Here is a 15413-nt window from a genome sequence, read left to right as displayed (position 1 = left end):
TAGTTAATGGTTATCATAAGAAAGCTTTATTCAAGAAACAAAAAACACGAACACAGCCAAAGTGACACTTGTCAGCTAAGCGGATTTCGGACACAATCAGATGCAGTCAGTGGTCTCTTCTTGGGGTCCTTGGCATGGCGCTCCTCCATTGGCAGGTGCTGGGTTGGTGCACTGGCGCGTTCGGCGCTGGGTCCTCCCACTGCAAGAAGACCAACTGGACCAACAGCTCCAGTTCCCATCAACCCCCATGTCTGAGAATTCAGGGAGTGCACACAAATTGCATGTAGCATTTAGTTCAGGATAGCCAAGTATTGAGTGAAAGATTTATCTGTTGTGTCCACACCTCTCCACCTAACAGCGCAGTGTTTTGTAATTTACAGAGATAAAACCATGCATTGCATCATTTGAATACAGACTCACTTGATCTTTGAGCGATTTCACAGCTGAGTCCACTGACTCCTGAGGGGCACACACACTCGCACCTTGTGCCTTGACAAAACAAAAACAAACAACAACAGTTTAACTTCTAATTAAAACTTCTAAAAGTATTATGTATTCTACATTTACCCCTTAGTCCTCTGAGGTGACAATTTTGATCCTATCATCAGCTTACCTTTGAGTACAGCCACCCCATTGTTCTGGCAAGGGGCACAGCGGCAGGAGCTGGCCTCAGCCAGGTAGTCTGCCAGGGCCCTCCTCAGGTTTTTCTTCAGGGTCCGCTCATTGATAAAGTCTCTGGAGGTAACCAGCTCATACAGCGGCGACATCTGACTCAAGAACGAGCAAAACGGGGGAGAAACCACAATGCAAGACAAAGACTGAATCTGGAGAGAAGTTTCTTTCAGGTTGACATCTGTTAAATTGAGTTTTGGCAGGGTTGCCTCACAGATTTAAAAGTGCTATATGTAAGAACGACCACCAGTGTTTAAAACGGGCATTGCTGTCCAATATAGAATAATCTGAGAGCAATAAGTAGGCTAATCTGGCAATCCAAAGGTAAGAAATGCTACAGTTACAGCAGACATTTGGTGGTGGTACTAACATAAAGACATCAGGACTTGCCTACTGAGCTACTGTACCTTGGTGTTAATGAAGTCAGGGTTGTAGTAAACAGCATCTCCCCACTGCTGCATCAGCGTCTGGGTAGGGAGAGTCTTAGAGGCCAGCTGTGTGATGGTCTCACTGTCCCCCCCCTTCACCACCGCCACATAGTCTTCCACGAAGGAATCTGCACTGGTGTGCTCTACCATTTAAACACAGAGAAAGACCTGTGACTTAGCTAGCATGGTGCTAATAACACCTATGAACTTGCTATCTGGAAAGTGCACATATTTATGAAAAGATTGATCTGTGGGCCTACCACAAACATTATTCTGTATTAAAGCTTTTGCTACATGAATGCAAGGAAAATGGTAGAAACTTATTAGTACATGTAGATTAGCAGACACATACTGTAGTCCTTCAATCAGAATTTGTTTGGTTTCAGAAAGGTTAAACTAAACATGCCATGGATTAAACATTTCCTTAAACCTGAACATGGTTGAGTTCATGTCCATGTCAGGGGTCTTACTTTCAATTTCTTCCAACAGGCCTTTGCAAGATCCACCAGAGACCCCGACCGTCACATAGACACCCTTGATATTGCCTCCCAGTTTCAGTCCAGCTTCTACACAGCGCTGTGCGTCCTCGAGACTATAGTCTTCAGGAGGAGGGAGAAGGGACTGTCATTGACCACACTGCTGTGACCAAATGGCATGCATCTTCTCTCCTGGTTTAGACTCTCTTTTGGTGTTACCTTACCTGATGTCTTCAGCTTTTCCTTATTGAGGATAATGGTCAACTCATATTCTCCACCGAGCGTGGCCTCAGTGATGTAGTGTGTCCCAAAGTCCCTGTAGATCTGACGGTACTCCCCGTAGGCGTACTCCAGAGGCAGTGCTCTCAGTCGCCCCAAAAAGTCGGGATGGAGCGTCAGGCCATCTGCCTTAAGGGCGTAGCGGGCCAACTCAATCTGGGAATGTGCGCGAACGAAGCTGTTCTCCTGCAGGACAAACGTAATGGGCACACCCATTCAGTAACAAGAAAATGAATTGAATGGGTGTGTAGTGAAGAAAGCAATATAAATGTATAAGAAACAATCTATTGCTTCCCAACCCCTCCGCACCTTTCCTGAGAGGCGTCGTGTCCTCTGCACCGATGTTTTGTACTTGGCCTCGTCATAGTTGAAGCCCACCTCAAAGACACCTGGGATTTTAATTCCGAAGGACACTGACGTTTGGGACATGCTGCTCTTCGCGAAGTCCTTTATAAAGTCTGTGTATGAATCATGCACCTCCATTCTGAAGTCATAGGTGCCTTTGGTCTGAAGAGGGTTTGAAAGGTAATGTCAGAGCAATGCTGAAATAGCCTGGGTGAACCCAGACAAATTAGCTCCGCAGGTCAGTCTGGACAAGACAATATTTCCATCAAAACTGATTTCCAAATCACTAAAAACCCAGGAACCAATCACAACTGCTAAATCAGATATGGCATGGGCTTTATAACAAAGTAAAAATAAAGTTGCGGTGTTTCTTACAGTATACTTCTGAGAAGATTTAGATCAATTGAATGAACCAATTTCAGTTGAATTTTACTGTTTCTATGGTTACACAGTGAAAGGGTATGAAAGGTCCCCAGACCCATTCTCAATCTCAGTTTAGATCTAGATTTGAGATTCAGTCTCGTGTTAGTTACAGATTACAAAGCCATGTCAGTGTTTCAAACAAGTGTAAGTTTGTCTGATATACCTCAAATATGTAGTGCTGCAGATTGTAGGGTTTTCTAAATCGCACATCCTGGATAAAGTGGGGCAAACAGCCACCGGCATAGTAACGGTTGTCCAGCACCAAGCCCTCCAGGTGGCTGTTGAGGACGTTAAATCTGGACACACATACAGTACGGATGCATGAGAAGGGGGAAAACCAACCTTGACCTCTTTAATGTCCTATGCCAAGAATCAGTGGCGCACACACACACACACACACACACACACACACACACACACACACACACACACACACACACACACACACACACACACACACACACGCACACACACACACACACACACACACCCTTTGGCAAGGTTTTCAATGCCATAGTACTCCTCAGTCTCCTCGCGGCAGGCTCGGAACACCTTCTTGCAGCCTTTCTCATCTGAGCCATCACCACAGTCATCATCACCGTTACAGCGCAGTCCCTCCAGCACACAACGCCCTGCAGAGCACAGAACACACACACACACACACACATGCACACCCTTGGAATGTCTGAGCTTACCATGCTTCATACAGTGTCCTGGGAATAATATCTTGCTTGTGAATTTGTGCACAACAATCATCACTGTTCAAAATAAGGTTTAAAAAGTATTAGAAAAACCTCACCTGGCTCTTCATCCTTAACTATGTTTTCTTTTACATTACTGCCATTACTGGCTTACAGGGCCAGATGTGACTTCTGTGCTACCTGATGCGAGATCACAGTCTAGAGGCACATCCTCAGAGTGTGGGCAAATACCTCAGATACGAGGACACCCACTGGTCCTGCACTCCTCTCTGTCCTTTTACCATAATAATTCCATTCCCCTTCAAAATTCTTAGGCTTAGGATGGACTTAAACATTTCAAACGCTGTTAAATCAACCCCACCCATATTTTGCTGTCATTTTTGTACAATATACTTACTGACTAGATTAACTAGTGACACTACTTTGGGGATCGTGTCAATCAGTGAGAAACTGGATTTACAGTACTCAGTTGAAATGAAAACATAAGTGTGTGTGATGGTGTGTGAGGCGTCACCTGTGACGGCGCACACAAAGCCCTGGCAGAGGGGGGCGCTGGTGCATTTGAAGCGGGACGGTGGGGTGCAGGGCTCTTCCTCTCGGCCCTGGACGTTACACGGCTCTCCCCCGAACTCAGACGGCTGGAGAAGCTTAGCAGAGCGGTACTAAAGAAATGGAATGAGAAATATACTAACATGCAGCAAGCCGTATGGACATACAGTATGAACACACATGACAAAACATGTACGCTGCAAAGCATAGTTTACAGTATGCATACTACAAAGCATAGTCTACAAGTATACTGCAAAGGTCTTCAAGCATACTACAAAGCATAGTCTACAAGCATACTGCAAAGCATAGTCTACAAGCATACTGCAAAGGGTAGTCTTCAAACATACTACAAAGCATAGTCTACAAGCATACTACAAAGCATAGTCTACACATTAAGCATACTACAAAGCATAGTAAAGGTTGACCATGGTGAATGGAGGCAGCAGCAGTGTGAGGATGGAGAGGCAGATACAGTAGTAAATAAAGAGAGGTCATCTACCCTCTTCCCGTGGCAGGGGTCACAGCGGGTCCAGCTGGACCACTCAGACAGACTGCAGTCGACTGGGGCCGCAGGGCTTCCTGTCTTGAGGGCGCGGCTCTCTCGTCGTCTCACCTCACCAGCACTGACCAGCACAGCCACCGTGCTCCTGAGGGCAAAAGGGGCCAGGTGTGTGTGTGTGTGTGTGTGTGTGTGTTTCATTGAGAGAAACAAAGAGATGGATAAGCACAAGAAAAGGCTTGAGGTGATTATAACAGAGATGGATCAAATGAAAAAATGTATGTCATTAGTGCAACCTCTGACTTTGTAGAACGCAATTCACAGTCTGGTAGTGGCTTTGAGGAGATAACTGAAATAATTGTGCTGTTGCACATCCTATATAGTAAAGTATGGAACATTCTTGTAGGTTTTCAGCTATTACATAGCTTGGGTAGAAAAGAAATGTGTGTACTCACCAAAGGAATAATGAGAGCACCCAGACATGTGATGGATGTCCCTTAAAAGCTGACTTTACGCCGGACGCTAACAACATGGCGATCCGTTGGAATAAAGAGAGAAACTGGAATTCGTCTCATTTGTGTGTGTGTGTGTGTGTGTGTGTGTGTGTGTGTTACACTGTTCTAACAGTTTGCATAACCCCTGTCCTCCAAGTCAATATTGTCCAGAGTGCAGCTGAGAGGCTGTAATCTACAAGGTACATGCATCCGTCAGCAAAAGGGTACTGGTCCCTATGAGACGTTATTTTATCCCTTTATTTCCATTCCTTTATTTTCATCCCCAGCATCAATTTAGCTCATTCACCTCATACAGTTCTCTGTCTTGGAAAACACTATACAAATGTATTTTAAAAAATGGCAAGACCACTTTGAAAACAATGACACAGCTTAGCAAGCAGAGATATCCTCTTGTTTTCTGGACTTTCCCATTGATTAACATTTTGCAAAACCAGGGTTTCCCGTAAGTGTTTGTTTTGTGTCTCACTTCAAATGACCTTTGACCCTCTGATCCACTTACTCCTATTTTGTAAGTGGGCTGCTAGTACGGCTGTGACTACCTTTCCTACTGATGGACTAGTAGCGCCCTCTACTGGCCGCAACCTCAAGTTTTCAGTGTTTGAAGAACACAGACAGTAATCCAGTAAAGACATTTCTGTCTTGTCTTCAGTATAGGTTTAAAAAAAAAAAAAAGCAGATGCACATGGCATGTGTAGATTTATCTACACATTAAGACACTCTATTCATATAACCACAAACCTATTTGATATAGTCTTATACATTTTAGATGGTGCTACATTGTGGCACAACATTGAGATGTAAACAAACTGTGCTGTGGTATTCAGTAGTTTTATTTCCCAGTCTAAAAACAGCTGGATAGTGTAGGCTAGTCTCCTCGTGGTAGTCCAGTGTTTACGCTCGACTGCGCCTATCACCTCGTTCTCTCGCCTTGCGTCAGAAAGAGAGGTGCTACGAGCAAATGAATGGAGTGTTGTGTGAGTGTCCATGTGAAAAATGACTGTCACATAAAACTACAGCCTCTCCCCATCCTCATTACTTTCACACTCTCCCCCCTCTCGTTCTGTGTCTGGGAGGATAACTGTGTCAAATAGACTTTCATGTCCCGCAGGCCTTTATCGGCTTCATTTCTTTGGCCCGCGCTGTAGTGATTTCTTTCTTTCTCTCCTTCTCTCTATCTCCACCCCATCATGTCAGCTATCACTGAAAAGACACGGCATTGTCGTCAGTGAGGACACAAACACTGGGAATTGTATGGCATTTTATTTTTTTGACAGCATTACATGGCAAGATGTTGAATTGGAAAGCAAAACAAACATTGTAGTCATAAATATAATCTTCTTTTCTTGTTCAAAACAAACTACAAGTTGTGTTAAATTTGCGAACTATATTGCAATATTAAATCCCCCATGATATTACAGTAAATTAATCAATACATGACATGTGAATGGCTGACCACTACATGGGTCTGCTGAGGATTACACAGATTTATCTGGACAACATCTAACAGGTCAGGTCGGCATGGCCAAAACTCTAGTCACAATGAGAGAATGTGACTATAATGAATGACTGAAACATTGACTTTAGAGGGTGAGCATGACTGATTCTGCATACAAAGTCATAAGGCAAAATGAACTGTATTTTAAAAAAACAGAAGGACAATGAAATCAGGCAGAGCTCTAAAGCTGTATTTTCTGCTTCCAAAAGGGCCTCCAAGTCGCATTGAGAACAGAGACGCCAGTGTCGACACACAACAGCACATGGAACGGGTCATGGGTATAACTGATTGCAAAGTCTCTTCGACATTTCTTTTAGGAGGGAAAGACTGGGATGAAAACATGTCTACTCTTGTATCACTATTTCCCAACACACGTCAACTGAAACTTCAACTGAACCAAACAACGCTGACCCATCAACAGATTACGCACTTGAGCAGTGCTAGTCTTTTAGCACACACCGAACCACTTGCACTCAACACCCATCCAATGGACTGACAAAATCAGCTGCAGTAAGACCTTTAGGTGCCAATCTTACTTATTCACACAGGACACAGGGGGGTGACAGCCTCAGTGGAACAGTGTGGAATAACTGCCAAGCCTCCAGCAAGACTCCCCGTCAGAAGCAGCGCTGCTTAGGAACCACAGTAGCTGGCACTGAGGCTAGTGTCAAACCACCAAGGTCCATGAGTGTTTCCCGACTGTATTTACAAAATGATATTTTGGCAACAGAATAGAGTTTTTTTTAATCACACTAAAACACATGGGTTGACCAAAGAACAAATGCTTGAGTGACTTACAAGGTAGAAAAAGAAAGAAAGAGAACAAAGAAGCTTTTTTATTTTTTTTTCTCACTGTATAAAAGCTATCGAGAATAAACATCTGTCTTTCCTTTTTTTTTTGTTTGAGGAATCCATGCTTGAATGGCATTCCATAGTTCCCTTTTGGAGTGACGAGTCCTCTCTCTCTCCACAGCTCTTCATGGTCACAAACAACCCCCCAAAAAAGCGTGACAACTGTGAAACAATTCTTAAAACAAAAAAGAAAAAAAGAGAGAAAAATCCAAGACTTCACCATTTCACAATGGGCCCAGGCCTGCAGTTTGTGTGTAGATGCCCTCAGCATGGGAACAAGTGTAGAGAGCAGAGTCCACGCCAGGTCAGGGTTGAAGCAGAGATGGGGGCGGTCGGTCGTGGCCATTGCTTGAAAAGCGCAACAGCTCTGATTGCTCAAGCAGGGCTGCCCTGTGTTGCCGTATGTGACACGACAATGTCAAAGTCATGAAGGGCTTTTAAGTCCTTTAAGTAGGACTGCAAGTACTTATCTATACAGTCTGGGAACTGATGTTGCAACAAGCTTTAAACACAGTGTGCCTTATTGCAGATATTTTCAAAAATATTTTTCCTATGCAAGAATTTCATCACCGCAGTTTCTTCATGTTCTTTTCTGTTTTGAACATATTCCTGCAATCCACAATTTGAATGGAGATCCTTCATGGCATATAATATGACTTTGGTGGTATCAAATATTATTTCATAATATTTGAGACGTTTTTGGCAACTAGAAAAAAAGAAGAAAATTCTCCACAACCAGTCTAAATGTCCCCAGCTATGTTCTGGCAGCATGGTAGAGATGGTGGGGAAACTTCATTCTGTGGAAAAAAAACGGTATCAGAATTCAACTGTACGGTAACAAACACAAGAATGTACTGCACAACTCAATCTCTCTCTCTCTCTCTCTCTCTCTCTCTCTCTCACACACAAACACACACACACACACACACACACACACACACGCAGTCTGTCTGTCTCAGTCTCTCTTTCTTGTACACACACGGAAATACAGCCAGACACAGAGTCAACAGAAGAGGAACAGTGTGAAGAAAAGAGGAGTGAAGAAGAGAAGAGGGGAGAGGAGAGGAGAGGAGTGAGAAAACAGAAGAGTAGAGGAATGAAGAAGAAGAAAAGCGGATGGAAACGTACAGCTTGTCTCTCTTTAGGACTCTGATGTTGTTGTGTTGGACTGGTCCACTGGAGATTGTGTTTCACTTTCTGTTGGGCAGGGACTGCTGGCACAGGCACCCTTGAAGAGAAAAACACAGTCACATACAGTATAATCACATATAGTTTACATTTCTTTCACAAAGAGACATCACAACAATGCAAAACAATAATTCAATCAATTGCATTCTAATGATCTTAGAATAACGAAATATCTTTTTTGTATGGCCATGACATCAACACATAATGTCTAGCTTACTTCATCATCTAAAATGTGAATGACAGTACAGTAACAGCATAAAGCATGAGGTGTGTGTGGAGAACGGTGTGGGGTACGGTAAATACGAGGCCCATTACCAATTCCTCTCCTGTGCTCTGAGCAGGGCAGGCTGCGGCTTCAAAAGGTGACGGCTCCGCAGGGAGCTCCCCAGTCTGGGGCGGCGGAGACTGGCAGGGTGGGGTCTGCTTAGAGGCTGGTGTAGGGGCTGTCAATCAGCAGAAGATGGGGTGGGGGGCAATATTGAGATGGAGTGAATAAGTGGTGCTTGCTTGTGCACAACACATTCAAAATAACTGTGTTTTTTTTTGCGATTAACTGTATGCGATGATATGCTCATTTGTGGACAGTTTCCTTTAGCTTTAACACAAATGTTGTGAATTTGAATGCAGTTTCGTCTACAGCATGTGTAGAGTAAAATATACTTTGCCATCATGATAAACAACCTAACAAATCGTAAAATGCTGTACATACATTCACTATTACTATAGCATTCAATACAGTAATAAGGTAGTCAAGACCTGTTTTTCAAGGTGGAGGGGAGTTTTAAATCTCTAAACATTTGGTCTGATTACCGGGAAATGTCTTGTTTCTTTCTCTGACTTGGCTGAGTATTCCATTCATTATACCATAGAGGGTAAACACACATTCACTTTCACTGACACAAACTGAATTATTCATGTTATTCCAACTCCCAAACAACGTTTCTTGAGGGTGGAAAAAAAGACGAAAAGGGCTGGCATAGCCAGTCATGACCTAGAAACAGCTCAGCTACAACAGTATGTGATTTTATAAAAGACATGCAATTATTTCAGCATGGGACAGGGTGGCTGAAACTTAAGACATGGGGGATGACATTTGTGAAACATTTCATGCATGCCTTATTGTGTGTGACAGTGTACATGTGAGTATTCATGAATGTTTTTTTCCTTTGGTGTGTGTGTGTGTGAGAGAGAGACTGAGTGTGTGTGTGTGTGTGTGTGTATGTATCTGTATGTGTGTATGGGTGTGTGCGTATGTGTGAGTGTAGGTGCGACTGTGTGTGAGTGTGTGTGTGTGTGTGTGTGTGTGTGTGTGTGTGTGTGTGTGTGTGTGTGTGTGTGTGTGTGTGTGTGTGTGTGTGTGTCTGTATGTGTGAATACGGCTGTGTGTGAATGTGTGAGTGTAGGTGCGACTGTGTGTGTGTGTGTGTGTGTGTGCATGTTCCGCATCCAGTTCTCTCACATGTGTCGCTGGTGGAGGGTGACGAGGACGAGCCCGGGGTCAAAGTCATCTGCGACAGATCAAGGTCGGCGCAGCTGTCGTCCCCTTCCTGGCCGACGGCCGCCTGCGAGGCTCCGGCCACGTCCGCCTGCTCGGTGCCGGCCAGCGCTGCCCCTGCCAGCGGGAGCTGGACCCCCGCGAGGGCGCCCTCGCCCACGGCCTCCCTGGCGCCGCCCGGCTGGAGCTTGGGATCCACGGTGTGCTGCGGGCTCCCCATGACCGACGAGGGGGCGGTGGAGGGCTCGCAGGAGTGCGGCCGCATGGCGGCGATGGGCACCAGACCCTGGAGGACGGCCGCCGGGAGCGGGTGCCCGCTCATGCCCACCGTCTGCGCTGGCACAAACGCCCACTGCTGCTGGCCCGTGGCCGGCGAGTGGAAGAGGTTGGCCTGGCCCCAGATCACCGGCTGACCCCCAGGCAGAACTTGGGCCATTTGGAGGGGACCCTGCACCCCGAATGCCAGGGGGCCCTGGGCAGCAAACGACTGCTGGGCCCACTGTGCAGCCTGGACAGCACCCATGGTCATGTAGCCTGGGACAGAATAAGGAACAACATGAAGGCCACAATATAGCTGGATATATACAGTATACACAGTCCTACATGAGTCACACACATTCATTCAAATGGAATAATAGCAAACCTAGCATATGGGTACATTCATTCACACATTTATTTATTTATTCATATTTCTCAATGTACACTTTCTGCACATAAATAACCCATAAAGGTTTTTAAATGATTCTAAAACATCACATATTCTCTCATTCTGCTCTAGATGAGGAACGTAATGGTTCTAGACGTCACATATTCTCTTCTTCTGCTATAATTAAAAGGAACGTAATGGCTCTAAACGTCACATATTCTCTTGTTCTGCTCTAATTGACGAGGAACGTAATGGTTCTAGACATCACATATCCTCTTATTCTGCTATAACTGACGAGGAACATAATGGTTCTAGATGTGACACATATTCTCTCTGCTATAACTGACGAGGAACGCAATGGTTCTAGATGTGACACATATTCTCTCACTCTGCTATAACTGACGAGGAACGCACTGGTTCTAGATGTCACATATTCTCTCACTCTGCTATAACTGACGAGGAACATAATGGTTCTAAACGCCACATATCCTTTTATTGTGCTATAACCGACGAGAGCCGATTCAGTAGTGGTAGATAGTGCGGTAGTAGTGGTAGATAGTGCGAACAGGCCCTGGGCAGAGTGCCCCTGGGCAGAGTGCCCCTGGGCAGAGTGCCCCTGGGCAGAGTGCCCCTGGCCGCTGGGAGTCACCTGAGGGCACAGCTGGAGGACTGAAGTGGGTGAAGAGCTCGGAGGGGAGCTGGCGCTGCCGTCGGCTGCGGTTGGGGTCCAGCGTGTTGGCCGGGGAGGCGGGCATCTGCGGAGACGCACAGTGATCGTGACTCGGCTTGTTATCGTCACTCAAGTCTCCCACTGAGCCCCACTCCACACTGCGCCCTTTCCAAAACCATTCACTCTCTGATCGTCATCCAATTACGTTTCTGCTTGTGTTTCAGAATAATCCCTTCGCTATAAAAAGGTCTACTGTAATACATTCTGACATTATTGCAACGGAAAAACATGCAAGCATGTATGCTCACTCGAATAGATGCACCACACACACACACACACACACACACACACACACATATGCACTCTCTCTCTCTCTCTCTCTCACACACACACATGCACTCTCTCCCTCTCTCTTTCTCTCTCTCTCTCTCACACACACACACACGCCCGAGCTTATACACACACACACACACGCACACACACACACACACACACACACACACACACACACACACACACATACATACACACTATCTTGCTTAGCATTCTGGTGGTATTTTCTTACCGACAAGATGTCTGGTGGAGTGGCCATGTCACCAAAAAGGTCAAACTGGTTGATGTTCTTCACATAGAGCAATACAAGAGACACAAGCATGAGGAGAGTTAGCACAATACATGCATCCCAGCTATTCATTACATTTCATGTAAGAGATATTGTAAATAACTAGTAATTAGACTTGACTAGCCTATGGAAGGACAAGTACTATTCATCCACTGCTAACAATGTGTACTCATCTAAATCACTCCAAAGCAGGCAGGAAAAAAAATAAAACATAATTCATATTTCAACTGTGAAGGTCAAAATATGGAAATGTAAAATAAATCTCCACTGCTCTATTAGTACGAACAGAGTCTCTCTAGCAGTTATAAGTCTCTTTTCATAGTAACTCTCACTGAGATCATAATGAATAATATGATTCTTAAATCAGGTTCAAGAAAACGACAACGTCATCACACATAAAAAGCATGCACATTTCACCTGACCGTAGACAAAAGAGACAGGAAACATGCATGCGTGACAAAGGAATGGCAAAAGAACATAACTGCAAGAGTTATAGTGTTATTGCCTGGGTTAGCTGGGGATGGGAGGAGAAATGCATGGAACGAGATCAATGTTTAGCATAATGGAGCAAAGGCAGGAGGAGAATACTGACAAATACGCCAAAATACGCCAAAATACAGTGTCCAGGAACTCAATGCACTCCAACTGAATGTGCAGACAAGCTCAACTGGGTGATGTGTGGGCATAACAGTTGGGCTATTGGCCTTTTCAAGCGAGATAGCAAGAATATTGGAGTTCAACCAGTTCCCAGCTGAATTTCATGAATGCTTAGTTCTCCTTTTTTGAAAAATTCCAATATGTTTAATGGATGTTTTGTGGCTTACTATCACGTCTGAAAATGTAACTACATCTCCCAGATGGAAAGAAATATATTTTCGCAGTCCCTGATCCATTTCTATGTTTTTTTTTTGTTTGTTGTTGCATCGAGCAATGCTTTGCTTTTCTCAGATCTTAGACTATGCTGTCTAAGGAAAATATATTTGCTCTCCATAATGTCTCTGGGGATACTAGGGTTTGCCCACACGCCTCTCACAAGCACATGCAGGTTCATCACACCTGGAAAGGAGTCCTCTCAGCGAACCTCACACCTCCCTTACTAGAAATGACCTTTGCCATCATGCATGTCAATCAATACAGTGCCTCTTCTGAGTCGGATTCATACTCGTGGCTGAATAACGGTGGTCTAATAATTAAGACTTGTGTTGATGTGGGAATCCTCAATTCAGCATCAGCTATTTGTGTCGCCAAGACATTTCTTGGACAAATTCTTGAATCAGAATCTAGTTGTGTGTTGTTTTCTCCCAATTCATTATCAGCCATTTTAACTGACACTTTTGTAGATTAGCACGAGAAGATGTTCAGGCATTTGGGAGGTTTGAGTTGAGTGAGAGGTTAAATAAAGTAGGATGGGGCCTGCAATTGGACCCTGTGGGTTTCAATTAACAGCAACCAATGACTTTGTAAGAGGGGGGAGCAAAGTAACAAAGGTTTTTTTTTTTTTAAAGGACAACAACAAAAAAACGAACAAAAAAAAAACACCTACAGTCATTAGATGACGTTTTGGAACATCATAGATTCCTTCTTTCTGCTGACTGGATGGGACCTAGAGGCCAGTCCGGATGGAGATAGGTAGAGAGCACGTTACCATGGGACCATGGAAAACATCATCAAACTAATTCCTTGAAGGAATTGTTGTAGACTTAAAAAATCATATGTAAGGCAAGCTTCAAATGACATTTTGTTTACAAAGAAGGGGAGGACATATATGGGCAAATATTTGCAATTAGCAGCTACAGTCAGCTAATAATGAATTAAGCAAGTGTCCCCCCTTCAGTCGGAGCTTTCTACAGGGCTTATGGGAGGGAAGGGATGGGGCTCAGTAAAGTACCTGGTAAACGCTTTCCTCTGATTGTGGGCCATGGAGAGGCTCGTGTCCAGCTTCAAACACAATGTACTAAGACACCAATGCAGCAGGAGGTGGCAAGAGAGAGAGAGAGAGATGTGGGCAAATACTCAGAGTTAACAATGGGCACAGTCCATGCCAGACAGTGCTGCTAGTCTTGACTGGTTTGCTCCCCTGCTAATTTTCGATTCCACCTATGGATCGTTAAAGCTCACGGTAGATGTTTCATGTGGTAATTATGTGAGGGAGTTGTACACAGCATAGACATTTCTAACGTTTGATTTAATGGATATACTACGGTAGGAACTGCAAGCCAAGGGTGAAATTTGTCTGTATTCAGTGTGAGCAAAAGAGCACTGGGTATAAACGAAACAAAATTAAACAAACAAAACAGAGGTTGGAGTGCAACAATTAGTAAATAGTAGGTCTGTCAAATAAAAAAGTAAACATAAAAAAGAACTTATAAAATGCACAAGAAAAAATGGCTGCACAGATATACACTAACATGAAGTCAAATGATTGTCTAAAATAAACTACAGCATTGTGATGATTTGTGATGATTTAATATATAGATATATATGAACTACACTGAAAGGAATTAATTGGGTTATTTCTCATCACGTATTATAGAGTACCATAATATTGCTACCATTTTTACTGTTTACATGTAAATGATTAGAGAGAGACCCGTAAACTGAAAGGTTACAATGGAGGATCATTTAAAGCAGACACAGCGAGTCTTTATAAAGCATAGTTTTAATTACCTACCTGGTAAACGGGATCTTCAACATCATCCTCAAGAATAGTCTTGATGAGTCAAAAAGCGAGGAGAAGAAAATGGTGATTTAGACAAATACAGCTGACAATGGAAAAGAAGTTAAACATGTTTAATCAGTCAAACTGCTAGCCCAGCTGTGAACCACAACCCTCGGTGAAACATCGCTTAGTTCTAAAGGCAAGATAAGCGCATTGTTACCTGGTAGACGGCCTGCTCACAGTGTTTATCTCTCTGAGCCTTCTTCTCCACCTCCTCTCGTTGCTTTATGTCGTAGACAAGTGTGAAAAGGTCACGCAGGTCAAGGATGAGAGGCTCGGCCTGTGAACGGGCACAAAAAAGGTTCTTAGATGGAGAGCACCCTGTGGGGGACACTTGCAGAGAGAGAGAGAGAGAGAGAGAGAGAGAGTGAGAGATAAAGAGAGAGAGAGAGAGATAGATAGAAAGAAAGAGAGACAGAGAGATGGAGAGAGAGATAGATAGATAGAAAGAGAGAGAGCGAGAGAGAGAGAGAGATTGAGAGAGAGAGTGGGTGGCGAAACTCACTGAGTGACCAGTCTTGATGGCCACAAACTTGTGGTTGCCCTCTTTGCCACAGACATAGCCAAAGGCACGGTGGTCTCGCGTGTCCTTCGCGATGTAGGAGATCTCGTGGACAGCATGGTGGTGCTGCATGACCTGTGGAGAGAGCAGTGCAGATTATTGAGGATTACTAAAAGAACGAGGGCGGTTTCCACTGGGATTAGGCCAAACGCATGAAATAACATTAGGCCTATTGTTTAAGGTCATAGCAGCACACATACGCAGACCCTGAAAAACAAGATTGCTCCTGAGATGGCAGATTTTGCTGGATCAAAATATTCAGGCTTTTACCAAAGCT

General features: G+C 44.2%; 2 protein-coding genes across 3 annotated transcripts in view; both read right to left on the bottom strand.

Moving 5' to 3' along the window:
- Window positions 1-3: 3 nt before the first annotated feature.
- Window positions 4-4985, bottom strand: c8b (complement component 8, beta polypeptide). 2 transcript variants are annotated; one of them, XM_062530321.1, is made up of 12 exons: window positions 4828-4985; window positions 4373-4520; window positions 3839-3986; window positions 3114-3255; window positions 2787-2919; window positions 2165-2362; window positions 1801-2041; window positions 1571-1699; window positions 1080-1243; window positions 614-767; window positions 421-489; window positions 4-251 (listed from the first exon to the last, which is right to left on the bottom strand). In XM_062530321.1, exons 1-12 carry the CDS (start codon window positions 4902-4904, stop codon window positions 97-99), a joined length of 1758 nt encoding a protein of 585 aa, XP_062386305.1. In that variant the 5' UTR covers window positions 4905-4985; the 3' UTR covers window positions 4-96. The 2 variants fall into 2 exon arrangements, with proteins under 2 accessions (XP_062386305.1, XP_062386306.1); XM_062530322.1 differs by lacking the exon at window positions 2165-2362.
- Window positions 4986-6132: 1147 nt separating this feature from the next.
- Window positions 6133-15413, bottom strand: part of dab1b (DAB adaptor protein 1b) — a 28062-nt gene continuing 18781 nt past the window's right edge. The window contains exons 5-15 of the mRNA XM_062530323.1: window positions 15080-15211; window positions 14735-14854; window positions 14527-14565; window positions 13744-13809; window positions 13399-13458; window positions 11799-11855; window positions 11213-11318; window positions 9882-10451; window positions 8738-8865; window positions 8363-8462; window positions 6133-8031 (exon numbers count right to left, since the gene is read on the bottom strand). Coding sequence (XP_062386307.1) covers window positions 8376-8462; window positions 8738-8865; window positions 9882-10451; window positions 11213-11318; window positions 11799-11855; window positions 13399-13458; window positions 13744-13809; window positions 14527-14565; window positions 14735-14854; window positions 15080-15211 — 1365 coding nt within the window. The 3' untranslated portion in view covers window positions 6133-8031; window positions 8363-8375. The remainder of the gene's footprint in view (window positions 8032-8362; window positions 8463-8737; window positions 8866-9881; window positions 10452-11212; window positions 11319-11798; window positions 11856-13398; window positions 13459-13743; window positions 13810-14526; window positions 14566-14734; window positions 14855-15079; window positions 15212-15413) is intronic.

The sequence above is a fragment of the Sardina pilchardus genome, chromosome 2, assembly GCF_963854185.1.
Source record: "Sardina pilchardus chromosome 2, fSarPil1.1, whole genome shotgun sequence".
In the NCBI taxonomy this organism is placed as follows: domain Eukaryota; kingdom Metazoa; phylum Chordata; class Actinopteri; order Clupeiformes; family Clupeidae; genus Sardina; species Sardina pilchardus.
Note: the sequence above shows the minus strand (reverse complement) of the source record. Positions and strands in the feature narration are given on the sequence as shown.

What these genes read in the sequence shown, in the direction of transcription:
- c8b (XM_062530321.1), bottom strand. Translation starts at nt 4,904, where the DNA reads ATGTTGTTAGCGTCCGGCGTAAAGTCAGCTTTTAAGGGACATCCATCA. An exon ending in CTTTGTGTGCGCCGTCACAG is followed by an intron (nt 3,256 to 3,838) that starts GTGACGCCTCAC and finishes TGTGCTCTGCAG; the next exon opens with GGCGTTGTGTGCTGGAGGGA. An exon ending in TGCAGCACTACATATTTGAG is followed by an intron (nt 2,363 to 2,786) that starts GTATATCAGACA and finishes AACCCTCTTCAG; the next exon opens with ACCAAAGGCACCTATGACTT.